General features: G+C 46.9%; 1 protein-coding gene across 1 annotated transcript in view; it reads right to left on the minus strand.

Moving 5' to 3' along the window:
• Positions 1–19,652, minus strand: part of ubr4 (ubiquitin protein ligase E3 component n-recognin 4) — a 62,809-nt gene that overhangs the window by 36,368 nt on the left and 6,789 nt on the right. The window contains 34 exon segments of the mRNA XM_042097405.1: positions 189–390; positions 1,087–1,258; positions 1,579–1,736; positions 2,123–2,350; positions 2,770–2,922; positions 3,337–3,495; positions 3,742–3,924; positions 4,674–4,844; positions 5,208–5,441; positions 6,258–6,405; positions 6,512–6,582; positions 6,883–7,074; positions 7,222–7,285; positions 7,422–7,809; positions 8,213–8,313; positions 8,537–8,638; positions 8,925–9,131; positions 9,796–9,953; positions 10,047–10,144; positions 10,273–10,391; positions 10,860–11,089; positions 11,238–11,360; positions 11,614–11,796; positions 11,926–12,054; positions 12,164–12,243; positions 12,419–12,551; positions 12,877–13,156; positions 13,747–13,916; positions 14,103–14,188; positions 14,443–14,599; positions 15,405–15,592; positions 16,588–16,705; positions 17,145–17,282; positions 19,334–19,433. Coding sequence (XP_041953339.1) covers positions 189–390; positions 1,087–1,258; positions 1,579–1,736; positions 2,123–2,350; positions 2,770–2,922; positions 3,337–3,495; positions 3,742–3,924; positions 4,674–4,844; positions 5,208–5,441; positions 6,258–6,405; positions 6,512–6,582; positions 6,883–7,074; positions 7,222–7,285; positions 7,422–7,809; positions 8,213–8,313; positions 8,537–8,638; positions 8,925–9,131; positions 9,796–9,953; positions 10,047–10,144; positions 10,273–10,391; positions 10,860–11,089; positions 11,238–11,360; positions 11,614–11,796; positions 11,926–12,054; positions 12,164–12,243; positions 12,419–12,551; positions 12,877–13,156; positions 13,747–13,916; positions 14,103–14,188; positions 14,443–14,599; positions 15,405–15,592; positions 16,588–16,705; positions 17,145–17,282; positions 19,334–19,433 — 5,423 coding nt within the window.

The following is a 19,652-nucleotide window of genomic DNA, read 5'->3' on the forward strand; positions in this document are numbered from 1 at the left end:
AGGCACTCTGCTGATAAAATAAGTCCTTTATTGAGTGGACTATGAGGCACCACCCAGTCAATCGGTGCGTCAGTGTCCGCTCAACAAAGGACTTTTTATCAGCAGAGTGCCTCGGGATCTACCTTCATTCTCTTCTCGCACACAGCTACGTTGCTAAATGGTGTTGTGTGTCGTGCGGGGGAACCCACTGGCGGCGGCGGCCTTGCGCTTGCGGACGGGCTTCATGATGCTGATGACGCTGCTGGGCTGGAGCGAGGGCTGCAGCCAATAGGACGTGTTCTCCACGTTGGCCATGTAGATGCGCAGGCTGCCGTCCTCGCACAGCAGGATCATGGTGGTGCGCTGCTGCTCGTTACTCGCCGTGTGCCGGATCGCCACCATGTCCTGGATCTGATGCAGGAGGGAAGGAGGGGAGAGGGAGAGGGAGAGAGGGAGAGAGAGAGGGAAAAAGAAAGTGTTTATTACAGCGTTCTTGCAAGGCAGAGAAACACTGAGCACTTTTAACACATCAAACAGAAGAAAAGTGAGTGAAGGACACATATAGTGGCAAGAACAAGTATGTGAACCCATGCTAAAGTTGACTAACTATCTTTTGGAAATTGATCTTATTGCCTTAATTTAAAAAAAAAATACAGAAAAATCCAACCTTTAAGGACACTAATTGGCATGGGGTACTTTCCATAAGATCTCAATGCAAACTGAAATAAAACCATGCCAATCTCTAGGTATGGTGAAGGGTATGTGATTATGTGGGGCTATTTTAATTCCAAAGGCTGCATAGTATCCTGGATCCATGAAATAACTGGCCTTTAAAAATAAAAATCTGCCTGCCTCTATGGGAATTTAACAGGTGTGTATAATATGCCCCCTGTATTTTAAGGAAGAACATTTATTTATTTACGATACATTATTCATTCACAAAGAAAATTGGTGTCCTTAAAAGGTTGGATTTCCAAAAGATGATTTTTTTAATCCTCTTTTTAGTCAACTTTAGCATGGGTTCACATGGTAACCCAACATGTACTTTTTCTTGCCACTGTACATCCTCCATGTTCAACTAAACCCATGGAAGGTTGAGGGACAAACCTTGGCCTTGGCTGGCAGCGTTTTGATCTCCTGGATGAGGAAGGTGTCCGGCTTCACCATGATGACCAGGGGGATGCCCGTGGTCTGTTGCACGCAGCACACCAGCCCGGGGTGGTTCATCACCTCTGACCACTGGCACAGCGCGGGGGACGTCTTACTGCCCCCGTTAGACCTACAGGGATAAGACAGAACAACAACATCATTTACTACCCATTGGACAGAGAGGAAGGAAGCAGTCGCAAGGTAGAGTTCCTGTACCCATACAAATAACTCCACTGTTTCTCTGAAGTTAGTTAATAGCATTCTAAGCAGTAGCATAGCAGTCTATCTGGTTTACACAGTAGGCAGTTATCTCAAGGAGGAGTCTTAATTGTGGCAAAATACTGCTCATGTTTTCACCACAAAAGCCAATACTGTGGCAGAGCTTGGGTCTCCCTTCGTGACCCTTAATAAGGCAGACTGGAAGACCGTGGGTCGTGGTCGGCTGCTTACCCTTTCACATTGATGGTGAAGAGTCTCTGCATGTCCATGTTGCTGCGGTTGACCGTGGCTGCGAAAGACTTGCCCTGGCTGTAGCTGAAGAAGAGCATCTGGAGCACGTGGGAGTAGTACACGGACACACCGCCGCCCGCCACCTGCCCATTACTGTCCTGCAACACACAAGTTCACACAAAAACCTTACTGGAGTCTGGGGTTTCTTTTTATTTGAATGGCCTAACAATCTCGACCTGAAGCAGACTTTAAGTTTAGATCAAGTTGATATTATTAAAGTGGTTACATTACTTGTTCTCAACGCAAAATTCCTCACCTGAATTAATGCACAAATCTCACACTGTGTTATACTTGGTTTTCATCTGATTTAATACAATTAGTCATCTCTTTTCATGATCAACCTTTTACAAAGACAGATAATTTGTGAAACGATTTAGCTTATCTATGGCAGAGATTTGGTTTGTTTTTAAATAAAAATATATTATTATTATTATTATTATTATTATTATTAGCATTAGCATTATTATTGTTGTTATTGTGGTACCTTGAGGTCCTCGTGGTTGATCTCCAGCACGTTGGTGACGTAGAAGGGGCCGTGCTGGGCGCTGCTGGACTCGTCCATCACCTGTGTGTACATGTAGCCAGCAGATGACATGATGACGATGATGTTCTTGCCCTCCTCGTTGAACAGGAAGGTGGCGTCGCGGATCTTTGAGCTCGGCAGCAGGAAGTAGTACATGGGGCTCAGGGCGTCCACGGAAAGGTCATAAATCTGAGGCACAACACAACAAATGCAGATACAGATGAACTGGTGCTTATGTTTGTTTGTTTGTTTAATTTAAGGCCATTTCCGCAAGTAAGGCTATTTAATGGCCAGACCATTGTGTGTTAGAAACTTAAATATGTTTCTTAAAATCTATGCTGCTTATGGGGTTAAAAAATGTGTTAAATATTTTTTTTTCTTTTTATGTCTTTCATCAGATGAGGGAGGGAGGGAGGGAATGGGGTGGGATTGGGAGTGCCCCCCACACACACACACACAATATTTTGGGGCATGAACAAGGTAATAAAGTTGACGGCACACTCATTTCTATGTTGACATAACTGCAGCATTTAGTAATCGTTCACAGCAAAGCACTGGTACAAACTGACCCCCCAGTGACCAGTTATACAGCAGGTTAAAGTGCTTACCTTGACAAAATCGGCCGTGATGATGGCCAGCTCGGTCTGGGAGCCGGGCAGCCAGATGGCCTTGATGATGAAGTTTCCGGTGGCCAGCTGGGGGTGCAGGACCAGGTGATCGGACACCGAGCCCGTGCTGCTGAACGTCAGGACATGGCAGTCCTACAGGGGGCACCAGAGCGCATATGAGTCAACATCATGAGAAATGACGAACATTTATTTATATAAGAATTAGTAATATCATTTTGTCCACAAATCTGAAAGTTGGTAGAACTCGAGGGATACAAACGAGAGGAATTCCTTCCACGATTTGGCATCAAACAAGAAATAAACCCTTAAAAAGCCTAAAAACTGTGTCCGGTGTACAATAGTGTTGATATTATCGTCTACCCTGTGAGTCAGAATTCTAAATTCGAAGAATATCAAAATTAGTCATCTATTCTGAGGGGTCGAGCGCGTTGTATACAGTTTCTTATTACAGAATTCGACATGTCCAGTGATGAAGACCGAGCATTAATTGTACACTTAATGGTTTACAACAGGGCAGTGTGCATTAATGTCCAGTGTGTGTGTGACCTTGAGTCCGCAGACGGCCAGGTAGTCCTCGTTGCAGGGGTTGCCGGTGAGGCTGAGCACGGTAAAGGGTACGGGGGCGGAGGCCAGGCGCGTCAGCGTCAGCTTCCTCTTGCTGGAGTCGGCCTGCTTCAGGAGCGCCGACAGCTGCAGAACGGTGATCTGGACATGGCAGGACAGGGGGGTGGGTCAGAGGATTCAACAGCAAGGAGTACAACGATACAGGAACAAGGTGGCCCCCAACAGAGATGACTACGATAGGACGGGTTTCTCACAACAAAACCCACACACACGTTCCCAGAAGGACAGACAAACAACAATAACAACAAAAAACACAGACAGAGAGATGCCAAAGGGAAGAGTGTTTGGACGGACGGACGGACACACACACAGCATCGCAGCGCTCACCTTTCCCTTCTCGTGGCTGACGGCGAGGTGCTGTCGGCGGCCGTGCGGCGAGGAGAGCACACACATGGCCACACGGCGCAGCACGTGAGCGCTGATCAGCTGCCGGATGGTCTGCCCCTGGTCACCGCTGTAGTTCATGCGCACGTTCTCGAACGCGCCCTCCTGGGATCCCAGCGTGGGCACCTGTGGCGCACGCGCACACACACACAGTTAGAACCACGGAGCTAAATGATGCTATTTCAGCAGCATCTACTGTATGGTACAAAGAATTTCTTCATTTGTTTTCCAACGTGGAAAGCGATGAAAGTAATAACTTAAAATACATTTTTAGAATGAGGTTATCAATTTATTTACGGTACAAAATGACTACCAAACCAAATGTATTAAGTGTTTGTTTTTAATTTAACTTTGTGTGTTAATCCATCATCCCAAATCATTATTCCATTTACAACAGTTAATCAACGTCCCATCCCATCAACGTCCATCTTTCGATCAGTGATTACATTATTACTGTACATCCAAAACTGTCATGTGAGATGTAAAACATGTCTGTTGGGGGAGCTGTGACAAGTGACTACATCACGACCACATCTAGGCCCGAGTGCCGGCACGGACCTGGCTTCCCAACAAACACGTGACGTTCGGGGGAACGTTCCCTAAAGTGCACTCAAAATAAACCTTTCGAGGACATTCTGGGGACGTCCTCTAAACGTTCGAAGCGATTGCTCCTGCACCCTTCAGCGGACTTTCGTGGAACCTTTCCCGAACCAAAAATTGTTTGCTGGGTTCATTGTGGCCCGCGGTCATTTCCTGATCCTACCCCATCTCATACTCACTTCCCGTCACACTGTCCTCCGATCTGCATTAAGGCAGAAGCCATACAAGATTTGACAATTAAATATATAAACGAGTCAGTGAGTGTGTTGGTGTACCATGAGCTGGTCGGTCATCTCCACGCTCTTGTCCTGCGTGTGCAGCTCGTTGAGGGCCTGCTGGGCGCGACTGCTGGATCCCACGGCGGACGCCTGGTGGAAGTTGGTCTGGATGGCGTCCATCAGGAAGATGAGCATCTCCAGGATCAGAGCGGCCGTGCTGGAGCTCGACTGAGAGGGCGCAGACGCACACAACACACTTGTACTTCACATCAAAAATACCACGGCCAATTCTTCAGTCACAGTAATATCTGATCCTCATCAGCCTATTTCTCTCTAATAGTAATAGGAAAGCTACACAAGTCAACACTACTTCAGAAATTAGTTTAAGTCATATTTTGTTATAATTTAATGTAGGCCTAATGTGTAATTAGGGAATCAGAAAAACATTAAATATGCAGTGTCAGCAGACACATCAAGCATGATGTGCAGTAGAACTCCAGGATGAAAACTTGAAAGGGCACATCCACCACTGAAGCCCACTCAAGTAGCTGCAGTACCGAGACAAGTCTACTGGAGGGCGCTGTTGCTCACCACTTGTGCGAGCAGGTCCTCGCGGCAGCCTTCGATGTTCTTGCAAACACTGCTCTTCTTGGGCTTCTCGTCGTCGCCGGGCTTGCCGTCGCAGATGGTCACCTTGGCCTTGTCGGCGGGCGAGGCGTTCTGGTGGCGGATGGCGCTCTCCGGCATGCGCAGCTCGCTCTGGAACGCCGACGACTCCTTCATGGTGGAGCCCATGCCACTGCTGGGGCTGCGCTTGACCAGCGCCTGGACACACACACAGATATGAGAGACACAGTCAGACAGGCAGTTTTGGGCCTAAAGAGTCACAAGAAACAGACACAAAGATGAGTGAGACATGATAGACATGTAAAAGGACTTGGGCTCTGCTGGGGCATCAGTGGGACGCTAAACCAGGCGCGGAACTGAAGCGTTCCATTCGCATCGCGTCTGCTGCAACAATTAGCTTCCACTGTAATCAATGGAATTAATTACAAGACGTGATGGCGGCGCTTACGTTCGAAAAAAATAGACTATTTTCTAAAATGTTTTTTTTATGCGTTGCGAACGGAACACTTCAGTTACGCTCCTGATGTAGCTTCCCTGTCAGAGTTCAATTGAGCCTGGGTTTTGGTTTTGCATCACAGCATTCTGATTCCATTCCAAAACAAACATGCATAATGATGTAAGCTGTCTTGTTATGGCAGCGTTTGCAAGCATTGCAACAAAGCAAGGCAAATAATTTGGATGACATCAGAGAGTCGTGCAAGACAGATGCGTGGTTTAATTTCTCAAGCCCAAAAACAAACAGAAAAAAAAAAATGTTTTAAGCCTTTGACAAGACTAAACAAAAACAGCAAGACAAGACACATGGTTTAATTTCTCAAGCCAGCAAACAAACTAACAAACAAAGAAAAATGTTTACTCTTTCGACAAAGGCTGAACAGAAACAGAAACTGAAATGTGTGTGACTGGTTGGGTTGGTTGATTTTTTGGAACAAATCAATGGAGAAGTGATTTGCAATCCAAAGTTACCGCAGCTGTTCTTTTCCCATGGTGACCTGAGGAGGTATTCGGTCTCACCTGGCAGCTGCCATCCTCCTTGGCCCCGCAGTCACAGAAGAAAGAGCCGTACTTGGCATAGGAGATCTCGTGGTCTTTGTGACAGACCTTGGCACACACTGTGCACACACCTACCCCATCCACCATCTTGCACGTGTGACAATGGTACCTGCGTGAAGCGACAGGGTGAGTGTTAAGTCATATAGATGTGTACATATGTTCCAACCCAAAAAAAACACTGGGAGCAGTAAGTAGGGGGAGGAGGCTTTCAATACCAGTGCTGGTTCATGAACTCCTTCTGAGTGATGGTGAACGTGCACAGCTTGTTGCAAAGGGAGTCTTCATCCTAGAATACACAAGAATAAAGATGACCATCAGCAATGCTATGTGCAATGCTACAATTCCATGACATTTCAAATGTTGTTTTCAAGTTGTTTTTCAGGGACAGCAGATGTAAAATACCCTTTTGGCAAACATTTACTCTTGTTTAATAATATGCATTGTCCTGCAATGTCCCTGTCAAAATAACTTCTCCACTAAAATAGGAAAAAACTAAAATGAGGCCCAAACACAGAGTGCCAAACAGTAGACTAACAGACAAACAGTACAGTAAACTAACAGACAAACAGTACAGTAGACTTCTCACCGAGTCCTCCGCTTGGGAGTCCTCCTCCTCCACTGCCAGGTCCTCCACCCAGTCGGAGTCGACCTCGATGGCCTTCTCCTCGCCCTCCACCAGCAGCTGGGACGAGCCCTGACCGCTGCTCTGCCTGAGCGCGTTCATCACGTCCGCCAGGTAGGAGATGATGTGGCAGGCACACTCCAGCATGCTGGCGTGCTGCAGGAGAAAGCACAGGGGCAATGGGGTATTAACCAGAGATGAACAGACTGACTGGGCTGTTAGCACAGGGGCAATGGGGTATTAACCAGAGATGAACAGACTGACTGGGCTGTGAAATGGTGCTGTGTGGAGAGGACCACTTACTTTGCCTTGGGAGACGTTGGCCGTCACTTTCTCCACAACATTCTTCTGGAACAAGTACTTCTTACTGTGGGAGATATAAAAAAAATCAGGGTTGGAGCATGATCCAATAGTATCTAGTATACTAAAGTACATATTAATGTATATTCTATACACATATCTACATTTTAAAGCATTAAATCATGTGATGTCATGCAACTCACCATCTGGTCAGCCAATCAATGGCGGCACGGTGCAGTTGCAGGTGTCCCGCCCCCTGTCCGGCACTGGCCAGCGTTGCCATGATGACCATGAGCTCGGGGAAGCCGGCTCCGTCGCCATTGGCCAGCATCTCTGTTGCCATGGGGATGAGCGTGCTGAGCAGCACGGTGCAGACGCCCTCCCCGACCTGGCTGGTCTCGCGCACGATGTAGGTGGTGAGCAGCTGCAGCAGCTGCCGGTTCTCCTGCACGGTGTCCAGCTGGTCCGAGTCCTTGGGCAGCGTGGCGGTCATGCGCGTGAGCCAGGCCTGCAGCCGCGACGGCTCCACGCAGGCCAGCTGGGCCAGGGAGCCGCACAGGTACAGCAGGCTCGGGTTCGGACTCTTCTCCGCTACACAGGACGAGGGAGGGACAAGGGCCCGTTACAGAGAGAGGCTAGGAGACCGCTAAGAGTGACCAGTTTAGTACAAGTCTGCTGCAGTTTTCAGACTGCAAAGATGTTTGTTTGTTTGTTTAATTTAAGATAAAATCTATGCTAGTAAGAAATTCTAAAACCTTCAAAGGTGGGACTAAAAACATCAGTTATAGAATTTTGGCTGCAAAGCTGCCGGTACACTGGGACACTTTTTTACTAAATTCTTATGTAGCATCATTTCCGATTCAATTACTGGAGCCATCACATTCAGATGTTATTACTGTATTCATCAAATTATCTTGAAATCCGTGATTACTACACAGTGACTACTTCCTGGGTATGGAATTTACATGCCCATGAGTGCTGAAGGGGTACTTACTAAGCTGAAAGAGTTTGGTGAAGAATTTCAACACTCTGTTGCAGAACTTTGCAGACAGATTCTCATTGGCAGTTGCCATCATGATCTGAACCAGTTCCCCACTAAAAGAAGCAAACAAAACAGATGACCATGACAGTTAAAACAACAACATTTACTGTTTAATGTTAATTCTTCTGTGTCACTGAAAGGATGGGCATAGGACTAGCATATCCATTCTTCTTAGGATTTCTGCTCAATTAGCAAGTTACTACTTGTCAAGAACTTCTAGCCTCCAGATGCTTTGTGAACACAGGCCCATGTGGGCTAACTGGGAGTGTGGGCTACCTGAAGGAGAAGAACTCCTCCATGGCCTTCCTGACTTGGCTGCTCTCCAGCTGCTTCTCCAGATACATCAGGCACTCCTCCAACACAGACTCATCCAGACCACTAGGACAGGAGGGGAGCACAGCACAGCACAGCCCAGCTTAGCACGGTACGGTTACCACAACAAATACAGCTTTCAATACCAATTTAACACACCAACAGCGCCAAAAAGTCTAAATGGATGTGCAACCAAACTAACTGTGTGCACCGATCCTGTACATTATAAGTGATTAAGAGTAATGGAATGTCAGAGTTTTGTTTTTAAATATTGTGCATTTCATCTCTCTCCAAATTTTCATTTTAGATCATTAACAGCAAAACATCCCATAATGGCGGGTGAGGGGCTGACCTGTTGGGGTCGGAGTGGTTGGCGATGATGTTGTAGCAGCCGGTGACGAGGCGCTCGTAGACGCGGGCGAGGAAGGCGTCCGACTCGGCGGGGCCCAGGATGCGCTCCAGAGAGGTGCTGCCGATCTCGGCCACGCTCTCCGTGCTGCTCTCCAGCAGAAGGGGCAGCAGCGCGTGGATGGCCTGGGACGCATTCAGCTCCTCCGTGCTGCAACCAACATGGGAGGGCACCATCACTTTTTTTATTACACGTACTTATCATTTATTACCTAGAACTACCGAAAGCGTAGTATGTGCTCTCTAAGGCAACTTAGAAGAAATCTACTCTCATTTCCTGATAACAGAACATGGTCCTTTAACTTTCCTCAAATCAAAAGTATTCTGTGTGCACTTCTGTGATCTGACATACATTCTGCATTCTGTGTGAAATTCAGCACTGAACGTATGAGGGTATGATCACTTTTTTGGTAAGTGTACCTATTACAATATACTTAGTATTTAATATAAGATAAATAAAAACTAAGCAGGTCAGGGGGGTATTCCAAGTACATGGTTTAGTGACAAACCTGGGTCAGTTAACTCAGAGTAAGTGGTAAACCTCCTACAACAAGAGCCCTATGGAATTGTTTTGTAAGGAGAATGAAGCCATACATCTCTTCTATTAGGAGGTTTACTCCTTACTCCGAGTTAACTTACCCAGATTTGTCACTAAACCACGTACTTGGAATACCCCCCAGGAAGTAGAAAAGAGTTAACAGATATCACCCACCACTGGATAAATGCTATTGATTCTTTTTGACTTTCCTCAATCAAAAGCGGCCCTTCCGTGTGCACTGTAGTGTTCTGTGATGCGCTGTAGACACGTGACTTACACGAGCAGGTCTCCGGTGAGGCGCACCAGGGAGAGGAGGATGTGCTTGAGCGAGGACGCCAGCGGCAGAGACTGGCTGCTCAGCGTGCCCAGGTGTGCCGCCTGGATGGCACTGATGTAGCTCTCCGACGGGATTGTGTCGTTGGCAAACGCGTTCCGCTGCGGACAGAGAGATAAGGTCCATTTAAACAGGTTCTCCACTAACTAAAAGCGTTAAACTAAAAAAAAGGGAAAGCAGGACTAGGGACGTACCCATGAGCCAATGTTGGGGAACTCGTTGGTGTGGATGTTGTTCCACGTCTCGCAGAGTGTCTGCACAGCTGACGGGAGATTCTGCATCACTGCCTGACCTGTGCGCCACAGAACACAGAAAGTCTTAGCACTAAAAAAGGGGGAGGGGGGGGCGCACTTTAAACATCCCATTCAGCAAACATAAAAGCCCTTAGGAGACACGTCCAGTCACGCTGGTGGTTCTCACCGAGCACGTTGGCCTTGCAGCGCGTGGAGCCGATGGAGAGCACGGCGGCGTAGCCCTTCAGTTTGGCCTCGGTGGGCTTGTTCTCCCCCTCCTCTGGGAGACTCATCAAAAGGTAAGAGCTGCACACAGGACACAGCACTCAACATCACTAAAGGCCCTCTGGAATGGCAGTGCTATTAATATTATTAATAATAACAATAATAATAATAATAATAATAATACATTTTATTTGTTACATAGCGCCTTTCAAAGCACCCAAGGTCGGGAACTTGGGTCCCTATTCAGTAACTTAAATCTCATCTTATCATCAGAGACAGAGATATATGTATATAAATGAGGGCACAATATGTGCTATACATAACATGTGTGCTAAAACACTGGTGCAATATATAATATCAATATCTCAATTTGTGATTTAGTATAACGGGCACAAATGTTCACCTACTCTACACAGGAAACAGGCAAGTTCACATGGCAAAGTGCGTGTTCAATGGGGAAGTGGGTGTTTGTAGGTAAGTGTGTGTGCACTCGTCCCGTGCCTGTGTGAAGTGGACGTGGGCTCAGTGGCGCCACCCCATCGGTCTCACCGTGTGAAGGCAGTGTACAGGTCAATGAGCTGCAGGGCGGCAGGCAGTAGGTTCTTGGTGATCTCGGAGGACTTGTGTGGGTCGCTCTCGGCGGCCACCTTGGAGAAGTGCTCGTCCAGGGACACTTGCACTTTGGAGATGACCGCGTCCAGTGTGTAGATGGTCTGTAGGGAGGGCACCTGGTGAAGAGGCAGGATGGTGGCGGGGTCCACGCTGCTGAAGGAGGAAATCTGGACGGAAAGAGAGAGAGACAGAGAGAGACAGAGACAGAGAGAGAGAAAGAGACGAAAGAAATGTAAAAAAAGAATATTTTGGTTAAATCACCAGACAATACTGTGCAGAACATCACAATTACAAATGGCCAGTCTTAGTTCTTACCTGTCTAGCGATATATTCCTCTGCCAGGTCGACATCATACTTCACTGCACTGCACTTGGTAGAGGCCATCTCAACCAGAGAAGTGGCATGGTCCAACTTCATGCCCTGTTTCAACAGGTGCTCCTAAAAATAACAAGACGCAACCTTAGATTAACAACAAACAACTTCACATTTTCATTATTCATGGAGCAATTCTACTACATAATAATGTGATTATAGTATATATATAGTATATTTGACAACATGGATCTGTTTCCAGACTTCTTAAACCCATTTACCAAACCGACTTATCTGTACAAAGTAGTGAGTGATATGTTGAGTTAAAAACCATCTGAATATATGGGGTTAGACAATGACGTTAAGCCTGAAAACTGACCTTGATCCAGTTGACATATGTGCTGACGCGTAGCCGTGACGACCAGCGGAGTGTGTGCAGGATGTCGCTCTCGCTGGGGTCGCTGCTGCCCGTCTTCAGCTGCTCCACGTACGCTTTGGATGGGGGAAGCACTCCCAGAATCCTCCACAGCACCAGGAAGTAGTACTGCAGAGAGCACGCCTCCTGTGGCAAGGAAATGTTGACATGTAGTAAAAACGATCAGTAAAAAATAAACAGCAAACACATGGAACAATGTCCAATGCAGATGTAGAAATAAAGATGAAGTTAGAGTAAAGAGTAAAGACAACTTACGATTGGGGTGATTGGTTTGTTTTCCTGCCTTCTGCCCATGTCAAACCGCGAGCCAGCCGACAGCAGAGAGACCAGACTCGAGTACAGGTTGTCGTATTTCACAGAAATGTTGAACAACACGTAGAAGACCTGCACAGACAAAGGCACAGGAGCCCATGAGCTTGATTTCATTGTGAATGGAAAACTCTATGTGAATTTTTAGTGGACGTTACAAGACTGAGACGTCTGGGTCAAGCACCTTGCTGTCTAGGCGGCTCCGGTCATCCTCTGATGCCTCCGGAGACAGGACGCAGTAGAATTTGGGCTGAACCGTTGAATCTGCACAAACAGAACAATTTGGTCAAAATGTATGAAAACCTCCGGTCTACAAGCCGCCAGAATAGCGTGCATGCATGTAAAATTCCCATGGCGTGCAGATTTATTAGTGATGCAAAAGACATATTTCACTATTGTTTGGCTGGGGTAAAAACAAAGCAGCTTGACTTACTCCTACCTGCCGAGCAGTGTTTGGTCCAGTTGTCCTCCACCTCCTTGAAGCCGTAGTACAGCGGGGCGGATCCACGCTTGCCGCCATCCTGCCCAGAGCTGCCTCCGGACGCAGGCGGGGTCAGCAGGTTGTACTGGACCTATAGTCACCAACATCATCAGTATTAGTCCGCAGTATTGGCGACAGTGTCAACGTAACAAGACCAGACACTTTTCAACAATGATAAAGTTGAAACAATGGCATTGAGCTACTATACTACCACCAATAGAACAAAATATAAAGACAAAACCTCCCCCAAACATAGATATGTTTATATAATAACTGATAGGTTTAAATAATGACCAATAAAGCAGAGGAATCAGTGTCATTGTATTCATGCCGCAGAATCTTACAAGTCACAGTGGCCACAACAAGAGTGCATAGAGATAGACAGGGTGATGTGTTAAAGATGTAGCGCCCCCTACCTGTTCAAAGAGGTACATGGGGACTTTGGAGTACTGGTGCAGCAGGTAGTCGAAGACGAGCAGGATGCGGGCCAGGTTGAGGGGCACGGCCTGCAGCTGCGTGTCCACGTGTGCGGCCACCTCGACGATGGCCTGCGTGCACATGGTGAGCACGCTGCGGCGGCCCGAGTCCGACAGGTTGTGGAAGATGAGAAGCAGCAGCTGCAGGTGCTCCACGTTCAGGTCGTCGTCGCCGGGCAACGAGCCCTGCAGCGTGTGCTGCTTCAGGGTGCCCACGAACCTGCAGGCGGAGGACAGAGACGGGGGTCAGGCCCAGCACTGCTACCTCCCAATACAGTATAGTATAGTAAATACACTCTTTTGATCCCGTGAGGGAAATTTGGTCTCTGCATTTATCCCAATCCGTGAAACACACTCAGCACACAGTGAAACACACAGTGAGATGAAGCACACACTAAATCCCGGCACAGTGAGCTGCCTGCAACAACAGCGGTGCTCGAGGAGCAGTGAGGGGTTAGGTGCCTTGCTCAAGGGCACTTCAGCCGTGCCTACTGGTCGGGGTTCGGCAACCCTCCTCCGGTTACATGTCTAAAGCGCTAACCAGTAGGCCACGGCCGCCCCCTCAATGTGCAGGGCTTAAAGCAAAGAAAATGTCTGTGCCTGAAGTTAACAAGAGGTCATATAGGCCTGTAGGCAGATTGCCTATTTTCAATTCTAAAACAGACCAGCTCATGCCTGAATTCAAGCACAGTGCCTCCACACTTTAAGCCCTGCATATGGTTTTACTCAACAAGGAATCAGCAAAGAAGATTAACTGACAGAGACCCAGCTGTTTTCGTGCTTTTCTACAGGCGTGTGTCCAGGACTCACCTCTCCCAGACCTTCATGCACTCTGGCACGTCGGGGTCGCCCTGCTGGCTGGCCTTGTGCTGCCAGATGAGCAGCAGTCTGGACAGCACCGACAGGGACTGGGGGTGGATGTACATGGGCCACGGGCCCTCCGAGAACGGAGCCACCCCTAGCTGCTGCAGCAGCGTATTCTATGGTAAACAAACAAACAAACAAACGATCAATCAAAAAAAAAAAAAAAAAAAACAAATCAGGAGTGCCACGTCATATAGCTACCGGCAGAGTGTGAGCAACTGTGTGAGTGAAAAGGGACATTCTTTAAAATTGTTTTCCGTTTAATGTTGTTGATGTTTGTTGTTTATGTTTGTGATTCTCACCTGCAGCGCTGGTGATGGAAGGTCGGAGGTCACCAGAGAGTGATTGAAGTGGTAAAGAGCTGATGCAAACTCTTCATCAGAGGCCCCTACAGGACAATTGCTAGAGTTAGGTGCATGGAAATTCTACACGACCACATACTAAGGACTCTTAAACCACATGTGGAGCAACACACAATCAAAAACTTCAAAACTACTCGCAATACCAACCATGACTAAGAACTAAAACCGTCAGCTCTTACCAACCATGACTAAGAATTAAAACCCTCAGCTCTTACCAACCATGACTAAGAGTTACAGTAAAGACCTACAGCTGTTTGACAGTACAGAGCCCTTCACCCACCTTTGACGTCTTTGTCCACATCCTTGATGATGCTGGCCAGGGTGGCCATGTGCGGCTCGGTCAGGGACACACTCAGGTAGTTGCGGATGAAATTGTTCCTGGACTTCAGCATTGAGGTGGTGATGAAGTTCAGTATGCTTGAGGCCAAACTCAAAAACTGAAATCAATGCAAACAGAAAGTGTAAGTGGACTATCAAACCTGACCCCAGCATTTATAGCACTGAGTACTGCAGTAAAGGGCCACTCACACCAAGAACGGTAACTATAACGGCGAAAAAAAATATCGTCCTAGCTAATATGAATGAGATCATCCACACATAAACTATAACGACATGAAGAACGATATTGCTGGGGATCATATTCAGAGGGATTTTGAAAACGATAAAAAGCTGACAGTAATGTGGACATTTTTATCGTTATACATGTAGTTCTCGTTCCTGGTGTGAACGGGCCTTAAAGCTGCAGTAGGCAAGTCTGACAGATTGAGGGGACTTAGCCAAAATGTTTAATGTTTACAACTCTCATGCCCCTCCCCCACTACCACCGAGCACCCTCTCATCGAGTTGAGTTTGTGCTCGTCAGTGCGCACCAGACTGCACCAGACTGTGATTGACAGTCAGATCTCACACAGCCCTGCTCTGATTGGACCAGAAGAACCGGGAGCTGTGGATTTTTGCAAAACAAATAACAGGCTCTAGGTGGAGGTAGAAGTGCGGGTTTTTTTTCTAAAACTGGCTGATTTATGTTATTCTGTCAGAGCATAGTGTCGGTTTCAGGGAATATAATCAAAAAAATCTTGCCTACTGCAGCTTTAATAAGCCACAATACACCAAACCCTGCATTCCAACATGCTAACTCAGTAAGGAGGGGTGCAGGGGGCAGAGTGAGATTCATCCAATACACGGCAACTCCAGCACACATGAGAACACAGACACAGACTGGCGCGCTGGGTGGTCACTCACCAGCTCTGGGTCCTTGCGGCTGGCCAGGATGTTTCCGTTCTCTCCGGGCGCCTGCTTGCTGGGGCTCTTGAGCCTGGGCGACGTCTCCAGCGGCGGGGGTGGAGGAGGTGGCGGAGGGGCCACCTTCTCCTTGCTGGGGGAGATGGTCTCCTCGAACCACAGCCCCAGAATGGGCTCGCTGTCATCATCTGTAACGCGGTGGGGAGGAGGGAAGGGGGACGGACATACACCAAAATCTCAGCTACCTGACTCACCATCACAATCACAATCACATCATATTCACAACCAGACCCGTCACATCCAGAGAGTTATAGCACTACGGCATCTACAAGCTGCCTTTTGGGGGGGGGGGGGGGGGAGTGGGTGTTTGGGGGGTGTGTGTGTGTGTGACAAATACTATTCAAGTCTATTGCGAGGGGTACCACAATAAAGAGACAGAGTGCATTGCATGGTGCAGACAGCGTGTGTTGCTGAGCACTAGCAGTCTGAGAGGGACCTAAGGGACATGAAAATGCTCCTGACCTGAGATACAAGCTGCTCTTGTCCTCTCCTGTCTTCTCTCTGCTGAAATAGTAAACACTGTCACTATGCCTGCAGCCAACAGAGCCCACTGGGTGAGCAAGCAGAGTCAAAAAAAAAAAAAAAAGTACACCAATTCTGCAGCAGTGGTGATTAGAAAATAAACAAAAACAAAAAACAGACAGATAAACTGACCTGGCGTCTCTACTCTCGACTGACTTTCCTCCTCCGTGGAGTCTAAGCTCTCGTCTTCCCTGACTCTGCTTTGACTACCTTCTCTGGGCGTAGCGCAGCCGCCCGTACACAGGAGGCACCTGAACACGTCCTTCACTTTCCTGATCCTCCACACTGACTCAGTCAGACACACAACAGCTGCATTCAACTAACTAACTATGGTCTGATGCTTCAACAGTATTTTTTATTTTTTTTGGTTTTCATTCAATGATGACGCTGAAGTGATCAAAAACACAATTTTAAAAGTACAGTTTAGCTTATGCTTAACTTCAGCTATTGCTGTTACACGTTATTAAAAACACAATTGCTGTAAATGATCATCTAGTTTAAGTGGAGGTTAACATGAGGCTCACATGACCGCTACAGATGAGTAGCGGTCATGTGAGAGGGAGCAGATGCCCTGCTGGCCGGGCTGTGCTGCTGGTCCTACCCTGGCTGCTGTCTTCCTCTGTGCTGCTGAAGTCGTCCTCGTAGTAGGTGTTGGAGTCGGTGGAGGCGCTGGCGTCGCTGCTCACAGAGCCCTTCCTCTGTCTCTGGAGCACACATGCCTGGGCACAAGGAGCAGAGAGGCAGAGAGAGAGAGAGGCAGAGAGGCGCGAGAGAGAGAGAGAGAGAGAGAGAGAGAGAGAGAGAGAGAGAGAGAGAGAGAGAGAGAGAGAGAGAGAGAGAGAGAGAGAGAGAGAGAGAGAGAGACCGAGAAAGAAAGAAAGCGAGAGAGAAAGAAAGAGAAAGAGAGAGAGAGCGAGACAGAGAATCAGCACAAGAGATGGGCCCACACTGAAAGAATGCTAAATGCTTGGTGTTCATGTCAGTGAGTATTGAATCATTCAGCTGGACTAGGACAGCAGTGACATGCTGAGTTTCTCACCAAACCATTTGGCTTCTTTAAATGAAACCAATGACAGCAAAAGCCAGCCCCCCCCCCCCCCCCCCCCCCACACACACACAGAGAGAGTACTTGAGTATGATGTATAGTCTGACTCATACCTTCTTGTAGGAAGTGGAGAGCAGGGTGAAGAGCAGGTTGGTGAGGGGCACGGAGTCGATGAGCCGCTGGACCCTCTGGATGGACGTGCTCTGGGCCATGATGTTCAGTTCCGCTGGGGGGGCGTCACTCGCCCAGCCCTGAGCCACCACACATAGACTACGTTTACATGCACAGCCATAACCCCACTACTCAGCTTATTCAGAATAAGACAATGTTGCGATCATGGTGTTTACATGAGTTAATTGAATATTCCATTCATATTCCTGTCTACATGCAACACATCCAAGTAGATGCAATGGCTGGTACATATTTATATGCAATTATTATTACAATATTTTTTTTGACTTAGTAGTAGTCTTAGTGAAATATCAGAAGTAGAAGTTTCAATGCAAAATCTCTGTCATAACCATGAGTGTTTATAACGTGTACTCTTATAATGTTTTCTCTTTGGACTTCAGCACAGCACAGCACAGCGTAGAGAACCAGCATAGCTGTAGAAAATCCCCTCTAGGGCAGCTACCTTACAAATGCAATTGACCCTTCCAGAAGTCCCGCCCTCCTTAATAGTTACTGTTGCAATGCCTGTTAAACTTTCGCACCCTGGACGTCTATTACATAGACGGAGAACCAGGACTTTTTAATGAAATGTCATTTACAAAGACATCATACCACAATGAAAGCTGATATTTTGTCATTGGCAACCTACATCTGTCCTCGGTCAAATACAGTTGGAATTTCAGCTCTGAGCTATTAAGCTATTAACTTCCCACAACTCCAATATTTGCGATACATCATGAATGGTACTTCAAATAGGTGTTATTTTAGATAGATTGCTGATGGGCTATACGCCTTGGTGTATGTCTGTTAACAACGTTTTACGGTCATCGTGAAGCGCATATCTCGTGGTTATGGAAATATCATGCAATATGCCATTTTTTTTTTTATAGTTAACCCTTAGAACCGTAAGCTGTTTTTTAGGGCATTTTCACTACCTTTATTCATAAGGATTTATTCTGGTCATTGTAAGAGCCACACACACATATTATATATTGTTTTTCAGTGCTGAGTCTAGGCTATCCAGACCTGCAATCATTTCATGTATTAGTACTAGCACTGATTTTATTTATCTGTTTTATTTTGCTGTATCTCACCACAGCAAGCTCATAGCGCTACATGCAGACTGTCCTGTAGGGCAGACTGTCCTGAATCTGGCAATATCATCGTCATGGTGGAGGGATTCTCTGGGGCTGAGCAATTTACAGACATATGTGGTGTGCGCCTTACAGAAATAAATGCCATTTTTATTTTATTTAGTGATTAAAAAGGACCTTTCTGCGCTCCATATCTGTGACACGAACTGATCTGACCTGACCTGACCCGAGTTTACATGTTAGCCTGTGTGCGCCTATGGTGTCTGTTCATGGCAATGCAGTAAAAAGTTGTAGAGAATCATGAGTGCAAAGTAAAGGCAAAAAAGGTGTTTTTTTGTCGAACAAATTGGGATGCAAAGTGAGCCTTGAATTGGATGCCATGCAGGAATTTGCTAGGATCTCAAAACCGGATTATGAACATTCTTTGTCATAGAGAAACACACAATAGCATTGAATTATAAACATGCTTTGCCACAAAAACAGACAAAAACGTGAGGCAAGTCGAGCTGTATGTAATTTCATGATTTTTTAAAAAATGTTATGCTTTAACGTACAGACAAGTGCGTGGTCTCGCTGGAAAGCCCCACAATAAAGGTTTTATCTCGCTGCGATGAACAGTTGCGGAGCAATGTAACAGAGAAGAAAGGGTGTGTTTTCTGACGCACTTTGCGTCAATCAGGTTCTAAGGGTTAAACAATACGTGTTCCCAATTATATCATGTTTCTATAGTGCAACATGTTATTTCACTGTGTTTTTACGTGGGTTAGGGCACCACACATTCAAATACGTGCCCTTAATGACCCACAGGCCGTCAGTCTCCATAGGTTAACATGGCAAAACTTGATAGCTTGCCAGACCTCCTGTGCCTGGTTACGGGTTGCTAAGCCACGATTGGCCTGTGCCGTTTTCGGGTGTGGCTTTGGAAGGGTCAATTCAACCAGCTTCACGGTATTGGTTTTCTGGGAACCTCACACAAGGAGCCGTTTGTGTAGGTAAGACTATGTACAGAGCAAAGTGTGTTATGAGAGTAACTGTACCCTGTGTAGTGCTTCCACTTGCAGATCCTGGAACAGTGAGGTGAGCAGCTTGATGGAGTGGTTGGCCAAGATGACTGAGAGGACCCCAAACCCTTGGTGCCTTTAACAACATGAATTGCACATTAGTGAAGAGTCGCAGTGTATGCAGTGTTTTTGGCTGCTGAAATTACACTGAAGAGGTGTTCTGAAACTGATAAAAAACCCCTGAAGCATTTCCCCATTCCTGCTCTTAGGAGTGTCAAAGTACTGCATACTCCTCTACATGTCCACAAGACCTTTACAGAACCCAGTAAGATTAATCAAAACACACAATACAGGG

This window comes from Alosa sapidissima, chromosome 7 (genome assembly GCF_018492685.1).
Source record: "Alosa sapidissima isolate fAloSap1 chromosome 7, fAloSap1.pri, whole genome shotgun sequence".
Taxonomy (NCBI): domain Eukaryota; kingdom Metazoa; phylum Chordata; class Actinopteri; order Clupeiformes; family Clupeidae; genus Alosa; species Alosa sapidissima.